Raw genomic sequence first — 12,336 nt, 5'->3', positions numbered from 1 at the left:
ATATGAGGAACGGTTGAGGGATTTGGGTGTGTTTAGCATGGAGAAGAGGAGAATGACAGGAGGTATCAAAGCCATCTTCAAATATCTCAAGGGCTGGCACATTGAGGATGGAGCATGCTTGTTTTCTGCAGCTCCCAAAGTTAGGACCCAAAGCAATAGCTTGGCAGGGGGGTTGGACTCGATGGCCCTTGTGGTCTCTTCCAACTCTATGATTCTATGATTCTAAGTTTACAAGAAAGGAGATTCCGACTAAACATATGGAAGAACTTTCTGGTGGCAGTGGAACAGACTCCCACGAGTGGTGGTGGACTCTCCTTCACTGGAGGTTTTTAAGCAGAGCTTAGAGGGCCACCTGTCACAGATATTTAGTTGTGATTCCTGGGGGGGACCTTCCCAGATCCTGACACTGAGTTAAACCACAGAAGGTATGTTTGCATCTTCACCGATGAGGCTTCCGTTGCTTCAATTGAACATTTTCTGCTGCCTAGCGCCACCTCCAGGGCTTGGAGAAAATCGCACAAGCGAAATAATAAATGGTTAAAAACCTAAGAATTTGGAGAGCGTGGCGTCTTGGTTTTGCCATTGTGGGGAGCTTTGAAACATCCTACAATGGTCCAGTAGCATGGCATACACTAATACATGTGCCTTTCTGTTTAATCTCCACCCTGTTTGCTTAGGAGACAAATTTGCAGTGGTGTAGTACAAGGAAACAGAACTCTGGGACTATTTTCACAGCAAGAGTGAGGATATGTTCCAGAGTACTAGGATAATGGACAGACCCTCCTTGTCCTGGAAAGCATATGACCTTGTAGCTTTCAAGCTTGTTTGTGATAAGTTATCACAGAAAAAAAGCCATTCTGGGAAATAACCCAGGAGAGGCTGGGTACGTCGTCCCTTTCCTTTGACCGCTCTCCTGTTTCAGGATAGCAATTTAGATGGTGGATGTTTCTCTGCAGGATTGTTTAATTAATAGCCAAAGCCGCTGCGTTCCAGCTGGCTGAAGATATTTTGTTAAAGCCCAGTGTGTTTTGCAAGTTGAACTTACATCGTAGGAGAAGTAAGCCTCACTGTGTTTCATGGAGCTTACTCCCAGGTAACTGCTGTTGCAGCTGCAGTCATGCCACAGGCAATAATAATACCTGATGTGTTGTCTGAAGTCTAGCTAGGAACAGGTTTGATGGTTCTAGGGTGGGAGGGAGGAGCAGGATCCAGGCTGGCTAAATCCTGAGCTCCTCCACAGGCCACGCTGACAGATGGGTGGGGTTGCCCTCTTGTCAATCACCAGGTGACACCCTGAAAAATATATGAAGATTCCTGTCAGGCCTAATTTGGCCCAGGAGCTGGAGGTTCCCCATAATCTGTTCTGAAGATTTCATGACAAGTTCCTGCCCCTCAAAATTTACTCCCATGCCACTACCAATTATGAACAAACTGCTAGTCTCTGGTGTCAGCGCTGCTTAAAATGTTTATTTTATTAAGGCTTGACCTCAGGTCACTCAGCCCTGCAAATAATAAGACCATCATCTGGTGCATCCAAGACTTCTTTAATTCTTTTTCTTTTTAAAGCAAATATATTTATAAACAACTATTTGTTAAAAAAAGAAAAGAAAAGAAAAGATAAAGCAGATTGCAACAGATTTACATAAACCTCCACAATTTAAAAAACCACAACAAACACCAAGTTAAAACCAGAAATCAGCTAACTGTTGTGGAAAGATGCCTTCTTTATTGACTACTACATAGGCCTGAAAGAATAGAATGTTTTTTTCCAGGAAACGGAAGTTACCTGCTTTCTCTATTGCCATAGAATTTCACAACAGTGAGCAAATGACAATAAAGGCTCTTTTTTTCTTTTTTTGGTCAAATGAGCCTTGCCAGCTCAGGGAACAACCAGATGATCTCACCTTGTCCTTGAGGCAACCAGGACCTAAGGCCACATGCACCCCTTATCTTTAAAATATGACACCTCCTTAAGCAGACGTTGCTTCCTTCAAGGAATACTGGGAGCTGTAGTTTGTTAAGGGTGCTGGGCGTTGTTGGGGGGTGCCGCTATTCCCCCTTACAGAGCTACAATTCCCAGAGTGGTTTAACAGTCAAACCCTCTTCGCAGGAAACTTGTGGACAGGGGTGCTGAGTGTGGGCGAGTGGGACCACCTCATAAGAACATGAGAACAGAAGATCATTCCTGTTGTTTAGTTATTTAGTCGTGTCCGACTCTTCGTGACCCCCTGGACCAGAGCACGCCAGGCACTCTTGTCTTCCACTGCCTCCCACAGTTTGGTCAAACTCATGCTGGTAGCTTCAAGAACACTGTCCAACCATCTCGTCCTCTGCCGTCCCCTTCTCCTTGTGCCCTCCATCTTTCCCAACATCAGGGTCTTTCCCAAGGAGTCTTCTCTTCTCATGAGGTGGCCAAAGTATTGGAGCCTCAGCTTCAGGATCTGTCCTTCCAGTGAGCACTCAGGGCTGATTTCCTTCAGAATGGAGAGGTCTGATTTTCCTGCAGTCCATGGGACTCTCAAGAGTCTCCTCCAGCACCATAATTCAAAAGCATCAATTCTTTGGCGATCAGCCTTCTTTATGGTCCAGCTCTCACTTCCATACATCACTACTGGGAAAACCATAGCTTTAACTATACGGACCTTTGTCGGCAAGGTGATGTCTCTGCTTTTTAAGATGTTGTCTAGGTTTGTCATTGCTTTTCTCCCAAGAAGCAGGCGTCTTTTAATTTCGTGACTGCTGTCACCATCTGCAGTGATCATGGAGCCCAAGAAAGTAAAATCTCTTACTGCCTCCATTTCTTCCCCTTCTATTTGCCAGGAGGTGATGGGACCAGTGGCCATGATCTTCGTTTTTTTGAGCTTCAGCCCATATTTTGCGCTCTCCTCTTTCACCTGGATCAGCCCAATGGCCCTTTTGGTCTTGCATCCTGTTCCCACAGCAGCCAACCAGAAACCCATGGGAAACCCACAAGAAGAATCTGAGCACAAGAGCATTTCTCCCCTCCTGTACTGGTATTCAGAATCCATGGAAGCAGAGCGGAGCCATCACTGCTGGAAGCCATCAATAGCTTTCTCCCCTATGAATTTGTCCAACAATCCTTTTTTTTTTAAGCCATCCATGTTGGTGACCCTCACAGCCTCCTGCAGGTGTGAGTTCCCATAGTTATGCGTTGTGTGGAGAAGCACACACTTTTGTAAATAATACACACCCACGTGAACCCGTACACATCTGCACTGAACACCTTCACACCGGTGCATATTTTTAAATTCTTACCTATTATGGCACCAGCATTTAAGAAATAATTTTAGACCAAAACAAATCAATACAGAATTACCACCTCCCCAGTGGCACAAAACATGTGCTAAAAGAAAGGAGGCAGAGCAGTCTATCGTCACATCTCTAGGTCTCTGGGGAGATCAGACGTCTGCAGTGTATTTCGACAACAAAAAACCAAATACAGTGGTGCCCCGCAAGATGAATGCCTCACAAGACGAAAAACCCGCAAGATGAAAGGGTTTTCCGTTGCGGAGGCGCTTCGCAAGACGAATTTCCCTATGGGCTTGCTTCGCAAGACGAAAACGTCTTGCGAGTCTCGCCATTTTTCCCCCGCTTCCCCCCCTTTTTCAAAGCCGCTAAGCCGTTAATAGCCTTTTAACAGCTTAGCTGCTAAGCCTTTAATAGCCGCTAAGCCGCTAAATCACTAATAGCGCTGATCCTCTTAGCCGCTAATGGGGTTGCTTCGCAAGACGAAAAAACCGCTAGACAAAGAGAATCGCGGAACGGATTCTTTTCGTCTTGCGAGGCACCACTGTAGAGATATTTAGCCACTAAGTTGGTGAGCTCCTGATCATTCCCCAGTAATAGAAAATGTATGGCTTCCAACTCTGGTTTCCATTGGGGGATACAGAGTTGATCTAGAAATTGCTGGCGGAGATCAGCATATAGTTTACAGTTAAGAACCATATGTGTAAGAGTTTCCACCTGAAGGTCTTCACATGGGCAAATTCTTTCTCCTTCCACCATTCCTGAGAACCTTCCCCAAAGGAGGTTGGATGGATTTGAATTAAAGCTGGCCAGCGAAAATGCCTTTCTTTCTTGAGGCTTAAACAGAAATTCAAGATAATTGTGGTTAGTTTAAACCAGCTTTCAAACATGGCATGTGTGTGAGAGATTGCCGTTGGGATATCTTACAGCTTGCAGCCAAATACTATTTGTTCCCTGACCCCCCTCAGAAATTCGCCCCTGCTCTGAGGGTACATATTTTTCCCAGACAGGTGCCTTTGAAGTGTGTTTAACTTGGCAAGGTGCAGAAACTTCACCTGCCAAGCACAGACTGTCATCTGCTGGCAAACAAGCTTGTCCTTGTGTTTCCACGCCAGGGTCGCCAGTCAAGCTGTCCTTCGGTGAAATTAGCAACCCATTAAGCGCTAGTAATTTAATTGCGGTCGGAGTAAACTTGACCCTTTCCATTTCTTTGGCGCGGGGACAAAAACCTGTACTTATTAAAAGTCATGGCAGGACAGTCCAACCTTCGGGGGGAAGTGAGGTGTCTTGCCTGAGTGAGGCTCATTGATCGTGGAGCAACATTCAAGGCCGGCAGCTGACTGCGAATAGCTTTGTTTGCTCACATCGGCCAGCCTGTTCACCATCACAATCGGAGTGAAGTGTTGTGTGTGGCAGGAAAGATGACGTGGACTCCCAGAGCAGGCGAAAGCAAGTTTGCTCCATTTCCCAGGTGACAGATGAGTCCATCCATTGATGCCAACTCCCTGGGGCCCTGGGTGCCTGAGCACCCACAAAATTCCCCACAAAGGGGCCGGGCACCCACAGATTTTGGCGCAAAGGCCACAGTTGCCGGGCCAAGCTGAGTCCATCAACATCTGGAGGGCCACAGTTTCCCAGCTCTCTTTCACGGGTTACTAGGTCCACATGGCTGAAGTGAGGGAGGATTGGAACTGGTGCAAGTCCTCCTGGATGTCCCATTTGAGGGGTTTAAGCCAGCTGAATTTACACCAGCACAGCCCCAGTTTAGCCAGGAGAACCCAACATCTCCTGGATCCGAAACTCCATTTGCCTCAGTTGCCTATAGTTTGGATTGCTCTGTCCAGCTGTGACTGCCATTTAGCACCCTTAGATCTCAAAAATCCTTATAGCGGCTTATGAGAGAGAAGGCAAATAGTCCATGGAAGCCTGAATGCTGAGAACGGACAGCAGAAGAAGGAGGAAGAAACAACTCTTTGCTTTAAGGCCTATGTTACCTTGACTGCTTTTAGAACAGGGTGTGCCATTCTGGGTTATTTTAAAATTCCCACCCAGGGAATGTGTCAGGTGGAACCGACAACTATTTCCCTCAAAACGTAGATAGTGGGGGCTGTTCTTTCTATTTTTGGCCTGTCAACTGAGCAGCTGTGAGATAAGGGGAGGCGATGGCTAAAATATAAAAGGATCCAGGGTGACCACTGTTCTGTCTCGTTGTGACACAATGGCGATTTTCCTGTTGGCGGTTCTCCTGGGTGTGGCAGGTAAGATCTCTCTCTCTCTCCTGAAGCTTGTTGTTGTTGTTTAGTCGTTTAGTTGTGTCCGACCCCATGGACCAGAGCATGCCAGGCACTCCTGTCTTCCACTGCCTCCCGCAGTTTGGTCAAACTCATGCTGGTAGCTTCAAGAACACTGTCCAACCATGTCGTCCTCTGCCGTCCCCTTCTCCTTGTGCCCTCCATCTTTCCCAACATCAGGGTCTTTTCCAGGGAGTCTTCTCTTCTCATGAGGTGGCCAAAGTATTGGAGCCTCAGCTTCAGGATCTGTCCTTCCAAGGAGCACTCAGGGCTGATTTCCTTCACAATGGATAGGTTTGATCTTCTTGCAGTCCATGGGACTCTCAAGAGTCTCCTCCAGCACCAGAATTCAAAAGCATCCATTCTTCGGCGATCAGCCTTCTTTATGGTCCAGCTCTCACTTCCATACATCACTACTGGGAAAACCATAGCTTGAACTATACAGACCTTTGTTGGCAAGGTGATGCCTCTGCTTTTTAAGATGCTGAAGCTTAGCATCGTAGATTTGGAAGGGATCCCAAGTGTCATCTAGTCCAAGCCCCTTCCTAACATCTGAGGGGATGTTGCCAGATAGGGGCATTCCCTATCTCCTCAGAATATTGTGAAAGAATGATGTCAATCAACATTTGATGCTCTCCTTCTACTGGTCAACAATAGAAAGTGTCCTTTCATACTGCATCACGGTGTGGTACTCTGGTTTGACATCAACTGATAGGAAGTGCCTACAGAGGGTGGTGAATACAGCACAAGATATTATGGGCTGTCCTGTGAATCCGCTGGATGAAATAGCGGGAGAATGTTACCTCAGGAGAGTGAGGAAAATTCTCAGGGATGATTCACACCCTGGCCGGCACTTTCTTGATCTCCTGCCCTCGGGCAGAAGATATAGAAGCATGATTAGTCGCACCAACAGGGTAAAGAACACTTCTATCTGTGGGCTGTTAGGCTGCTGGATGAAAAGATAACAACAGGGCAACTGACTTTCGGGTTTGGTGGGTGTGCGTCAGCAAACGAGGGGAATTAAGACTAAGAGAGCTGAGTGGGGGGTGCTCGTGTAATCTCACTGTATACAAATTGTACAAGTGACAATAAAGTATTTCAATTCAATTTCAATTTCCTTCACCTATAGAGAGCATTAGGGGTTGATCTCCTGTTTTGCAACAACAACGCTTTATATAATAATGATGGAACTTCACACCCATGAGTTTAACGTGGTCACGGGAACCCCCTCCATGACTCGGGCAGCTAAAGTGGCCTGAGGCTGAGGGCTTTGCACATTTGGCTACAGAACTACAGCTCATGGTTGTGGTTTTGTTGGGGGTCTCAAGCCAAAGCTGCGATGTGGTTCTTAAGAATATCTGAACATCTGATGGATCAGCCAGCATCCAGTTCCCACAGGGGCAACCAGATGACCCAATGGGAATTTCTCGAGAGGAATCTGAGCACAAGACCACTCTTCTCACTTGTGATTCCTAGCAACCGGAATTCAGAGGCCTACTCCTTCTTCCAACCATGGAGTAAAGCCTAGCCATCATGGCTAGCCTAGTAGTAGTCACTGAGTATGTGGGTCCTCCTCCTTACATCTCCATCTCTGATCACTTTCAGTCTCCCATCTTTGTATTTCTGCCCACCATCCATAGTTTCATACCCTCCAACACTTTGAAGGCAAAATCCAGGACGACATCTTCTGAAGCAACATCTTCCCCTTTTTTCATTGTTAGAGCATGGCGGCCATTTTGGTCGCTGCGATCTCGCACAATTTCACAACATGGTTCCCCCCCCCAAAAAAAGTGGGTGTTTTTTTTAAGGCAACGTGCTCACAAATGTGTGTGTTGGGGCACCATACCAGAACACGGCCCCGAAAAAGCACACACGTGGTGGGGGAGGGAACTGCAACAAGAAATCATGTCAGATCGTGGCAACCAAAATGACCATCGTTCTCTCTTCTTTTTTAAAAAATATTTTTATTAGTTTTTTTAACATATCGTTTCCAACATTCATATAACATAATTTATTATCTTATACAATGTTTTTGACTTCTGTCAGCTCCTCTGGTGATTTTCCGCTTTTATCACTTATTCTGCATTTCCTAATTTTTCTATTACTCTTAATTATCATTAACTAATAATTCTCTTCATAGTCTATTTTTGCAATATTTCACATAATCCTCCTTACAAAACTTCTTGCAATCCTACTAGCGTAATCTGTTCATTACAATTACTTTTCAAATAGTTCTTATATTTACTCCAGTCTTCTGAGAATCTCTGGTCCCGCAGGTTTCGAATCCTTCCTGTTAGTTCACCTAGCTCTGCACAGTCCATCAGTTTCATCCTCCATTCTTCTTTCGTCGGTAGTTCTTCTTGTTTCCATTTTTGTGCCAATAATATTCTTGCCGCCGTCATTGCATATAAAAACAACTTACAATCCTGTCTATTTATATCATCTCCTACAATGCCAAGTAAAAACGCTTCTGGTTTCTTAATAAATGTATATTTCAAGATCTTTTTCATCTCATTATATCTCATTTCTCTCGTGATAACAAATGGGATGTCCGGGATTTTCCAGGACACTTGTGGGGCATGCAAAACATTGCACACTCGCCATGTGCTGTGACCTGCCTGTTGCTTGAGAAACCCATCTCCTTTCCCAGTTCCAGACAACTCCTAAAATCTGAAGGCTTCTCAAGATCCTGTTGGGCTGCACAAAGGCCTGCCATTTCTGTTAAGGCGCAGGAGCCCCCGCCAGGGGAAGGAACTGGCAACCCCCAATCTCCACTGACGCTGCACGCTTGTTTTGTCTTCCTGCAGCAGCTACACCGCTGAACGGCTATGATGACGACGATAAGATCATCGCAGGGTACGAGTGTCCGGCTCACTCCCAGCCTTGGCAAGTCTTCTTAACCTACGGTGCCGGTTACCGGTGGTGTGGCGGTTCCCTCATTAATGACCGCTGGGTCATCTCGGCTGCCCATTGCTACAAAACGTGAGTTTAATGTGTAGGGTCGATGGGTTTATATGGATCATTCTTTAAAAAGCAAGCATGGCTATATTGCAGACTCCTTGGGGCAGAAAGGGCTTGGCAGGGGTATTCAACCGAGTTACAGAACTGGCAATATATTGGGGAAAGCCAGATGTGTACACTAAGAAAACAACAGTTTTGGGTCCAGAACTTTCATAGAATCTGCTTCAAAGTCACACCCCATATTGCTCTCTCTGCTTCCCATAAAGAAACTGGGAGACATTCAAAAAACTTTTCTTTAAAAGACAATCATCTGCCGATTGGAAAACTTACCATGCACGCTGGACGCTATTTGGATAAGGCATCAGAGAGGACTTTGGCTGGCCCAGTGGGTCAGGTGATAGCAAAATATATTTTTTGTTAAGTACTGAAGTTCTCACCCTGGGCCAGCAGGGGGATACTGTAGATAGTTTTCACTCAGGTCCACATATGCAAATAAGGGATTGAAAGTGACATTCAGTGATTGGATAGTTACAGAAAATGGTTACTGTTGCATCGCAGTGGAGCTCTATATAAGCAGGCTGGCTGCTGCACAAAAAAAATTAGGGTGTTCCATTTTTCCTGGGGCACTTGGCAGGTATGAAGTAGTGGCGCAGGAAAGGCACTCTGCGCAGGCTCAGAGAGCCCCTCTTTGTTGCTTATGCTCTCTTACATATTTTTGATGGCGTGATTTTAAAATATTTTTGATGGCGTGATTTTAAAATATTTTTGATGGCGTGATTTCAAAATATTTTTGATGGCGTGATTTTGAGCCGTGATTTTAAAAACACAGGTTCTGGATGGAGCACAGGTTGAAGCCGGGTTAAAACCACGACCTGCCTGCTTCTGGCTTGGTCCTTCTTTGCTCTCGAGTAGGTTTACTGTGAATCACTCTGAGTTCACACCAAAGTCTCTCTCTCTCTCTCGCCAGCCCCCGAACTCTCATGGCCCACCTTGGGGAGCATGACACCAGCCAGGAGGAAGGTACTGAACAGCACATCCAGGTGGAGAAAGCTATCCGCTACCCTGGCTACGATGCGCGCACCACGGACAACGATTTCATGTTGATCAAACTCTCGCAGCCGGTCACTTTCAACGCCTTTGTCCAGCCCATCGACATTTCCCCAAGCTGCCCCAGCGCAGGAGAGGACTGCCTCGTCTCAGGCTGGGGGAACACTCGGACTACAGGAGGTACAGCGTTTATCCCTCACAATAATAATAATAATAATTTATTATTTATACCTTGCCCATATGGCTGGGTCTCCCCAGCCACTCTGGGTGGCTTCCAACAGAACACCAAAATACAATAACCTATTAAACATTAAAAGCTTCCCTAAACAGGGCTGCCTTCAGATGTCTTCTAAAAGTCTGGTAGCTGTTTTTCTCTTTGACATCCGGTGGGAGGGCGTTCCACAGGACGGGTGCCAATACTGAGAAGGCCCTCTGCCTGGTTCCCTGTAACTGGGCTTCTCACAGTGAGGGAACCACCAGAAGGCCCTTGGCGCTGGACCTCAGTGTCCGGGTAGAACGATGGGGGTGGAGACGCTCCTTCAGGTATACTGGGCCTTTGAGGCCGTTTAGGGCTTTAAAGGTCAGCACCAACACTTTGAATTGTGCTCTGAAACGTACTGGGAGCCAGTGCAGGTCTTTCAAGACCGGTGTTATATGGTCTCAGCAGCCGCTCCCAGTCACCAGTCTAGCTGCCGCATTCTGGATTAATTGTGGTTTCCGGGTCACCTTCAAAGGTAGCCCCACATTGAGCGCATTGCAGTAGTCCAAGTGGGAGATAACCAGAGCATGCACCACTCTGGCAAGACAGTCCACGGGCACGTAGGGTCTCAGCCTGTGTACCAGATATTGCCCTGAGACCCTTCTTTACAAAATAATAACAGTGGCAAACTGGCTTGGAATTGTGAAGAGCTGAACTGGGGAGCCGAAAAGGTCAGATTCACACCATCCCTAACTGAGGCGCACCTTTCTTCTTTCCCTAGTCGAATACCCAGACAAACTGCAATGCCTGAAGTTGCCGATTCTGTCCTCCTCTGCCTGCCAGACTTCCTATCCTGGCCGCATCACTAAAAACATGTTTTGCGCTGGCTACATAGAGGGCGGCAAAGACTCTTGCCAGGTAAGAGGGAAACTGGGTTTCTTGAACTTGGGGGGTGGGAAGGGGGGAAAGGAGAAGCCCTGTCGGCAGGGCTGGATTTAGGTTTGATGAGGCCCTAAGTTACTGAATCAGGTAATGGCCCTTTATAAGTCCAGCTGTCCTTTGTCAACAACAAATTGTCACTTTTTTTGTGTTGAATATATCCTGTATGGTAATTTATGGACCTAATCTAAAGCCATTTGCACATCACTTCTTGATCCATTCCTTGAAACTAGTAAATCAGCTCATCATGAACAACACTAACACTTTCTCTCTGATGTTCCTCTCCTTGCATGAGAAGCTACTTAATCTGTGCCTTTCAAAGCAATACGGGAACTGTAATGCAGTTATCCTTCAAAGTTCGTGCTTCTCTGAATTTTGTGCTGCACTTGTCCAAACAAAAATGCACACAAAGTGTCCATTAAAAGGCATGCTTTGGTGAAAAGAGCATTGAAAATAGCATTATATTAGGGAAAACGGCTTGCAAAAAGTGTGCATAATTCTCAGAACTGCAAAAAAGTACATTAGGAGAAATTTGCACTAAAAAGCTCACCAGTTTTCTCTAGGAATTATTATTATTATTATCATTATCATTATTATTGCAAATTGCTTCCAAAACGTGGAAAACTCAATTTAGGATTGGAGAAGTGAGAAAGTGAGAGAAACCAAAATCGACAGATTCCTCTCTAATTCTTGTGGCCTACCTTGCCTTTAGAGAGGTAATTTTAAGAACAAAAGTTTGTACAGATGACAAGTTAAATTCTTTAGGGGAGCAAGCTGTTATCTGACATAGTGTCCTGCTTCAATAATTATCTTAAGCGTGTAACGTTATTTTATTCCATTTTATGTATTTTATTTTTTGCAACAGCTTCGGCTACACAAATAACAAATATTTTGTGGGGGAATGTGCTTGATTCCTACGGAGGGAAGGATGAGAGAGAGAGAGAGAGAGAGAGAGAGAGAGAGAGAGAGAGAGAGAGAGAGAGAGAGAGAGATGTGTTCTTGTGTGGCTCAGTCTCTCCTCTTATTCTAGTTCAGACAGTCATGTTTTGTTTGTCTGCTCTTGGCTGCAGGGAGACTCTGGTGGGCCTCTGGTGTGTAATGGAAAACTGACCGGCGTTGTGTCCTGGGGTGCTGGATGTGCCCAGAAAAACAAACCTGGCGTGTACACAACAGTGTGCAACTACCACTCCTGGATCCAAGAGGTGCTTGCCAACAACTGAGATACTTGAGGATTTTCTTCAAGGAAAAGGGGGTTCCTCATCTAGGGAAAAGGCCACATCTGATTATCTTCCCTGCAGCAAAACAAACCACCTGCGTAAAAGTGTGAAAGCTGGTGCCCAAAAAAACCTGTGGCGCCCAATATTGGGAATTGTAGTTTTGTGAGTACGCTAAGAATCTCTAAAGTGTGCCTTCTTTGGAGCTGTAGTTCTTAGGGAAATCACAGAACTAAAGTTCCCAAGATTTAAAGCTGGGAGAAGTCTTTAACAGGTAGAAATCTGGAATGGACTTGGTGGGAAGATCAGAAAGCATGAAAGACTCGGAGGAGTTTGCACTACATTGCTGTGTTTAAAAATAAAACTTAGTATGGGCACCCTATCTCATTGTCAGGTTTATTTATTATGGTACTCATCA

The 12,336-nt window shown here is 45.7% G+C and overlaps 1 protein-coding gene across 1 annotated transcript; it reads left to right on the top strand.

Moving 5' to 3' along the window:
- Positions 1-4,959: 4,959 nt before the first annotated feature.
- Positions 4,960-12,300, top strand: LOC128418291 (trypsin-like). The gene is made up of 5 exons (XM_053397818.1): positions 4,960-5,525; positions 8,366-8,540; positions 9,487-9,746; positions 10,547-10,683; positions 11,775-12,300. Exons 1-5 carry the CDS (start codon positions 5,486-5,488, stop codon positions 11,922-11,924), a joined length of 762 nt encoding a protein of 253 aa, XP_053253793.1. The 5' UTR covers positions 4,960-5,485; the 3' UTR covers positions 11,925-12,300.
- Positions 12,301-12,336: the final 36 nt, after the last annotated feature.

This window comes from Podarcis raffonei, chromosome 8 (assembly GCF_027172205.1).
Source record: "Podarcis raffonei isolate rPodRaf1 chromosome 8, rPodRaf1.pri, whole genome shotgun sequence".
NCBI classification, from domain to species: domain Eukaryota; kingdom Metazoa; phylum Chordata; class Lepidosauria; order Squamata; family Lacertidae; genus Podarcis; species Podarcis raffonei.
This window is presented reverse-complemented; position numbering and strand designations above follow the sequence as displayed.

What these genes read in the sequence shown, in the direction of transcription:
- LOC128418291 (XM_053397818.1), top strand. Translation starts at nt 5,486, where the DNA reads ATGGCGATTTTCCTGTTGGCGGTTCTCCTGGGTGTGGCAG. An exon ending in GAACACTCGGACTACAGGAG is followed by an intron (nt 9,747 to 10,546) that starts GTACAGCGTTTA and finishes TTCTTTCCCTAG; the next exon opens with TCGAATACCCAGACAAACTG. An exon ending in GCGGCAAAGACTCTTGCCAG is followed by an intron (nt 10,684 to 11,774) that starts GTAAGAGGGAAA and finishes TCTTGGCTGCAG; the next exon opens with GGAGACTCTGGTGGGCCTCT.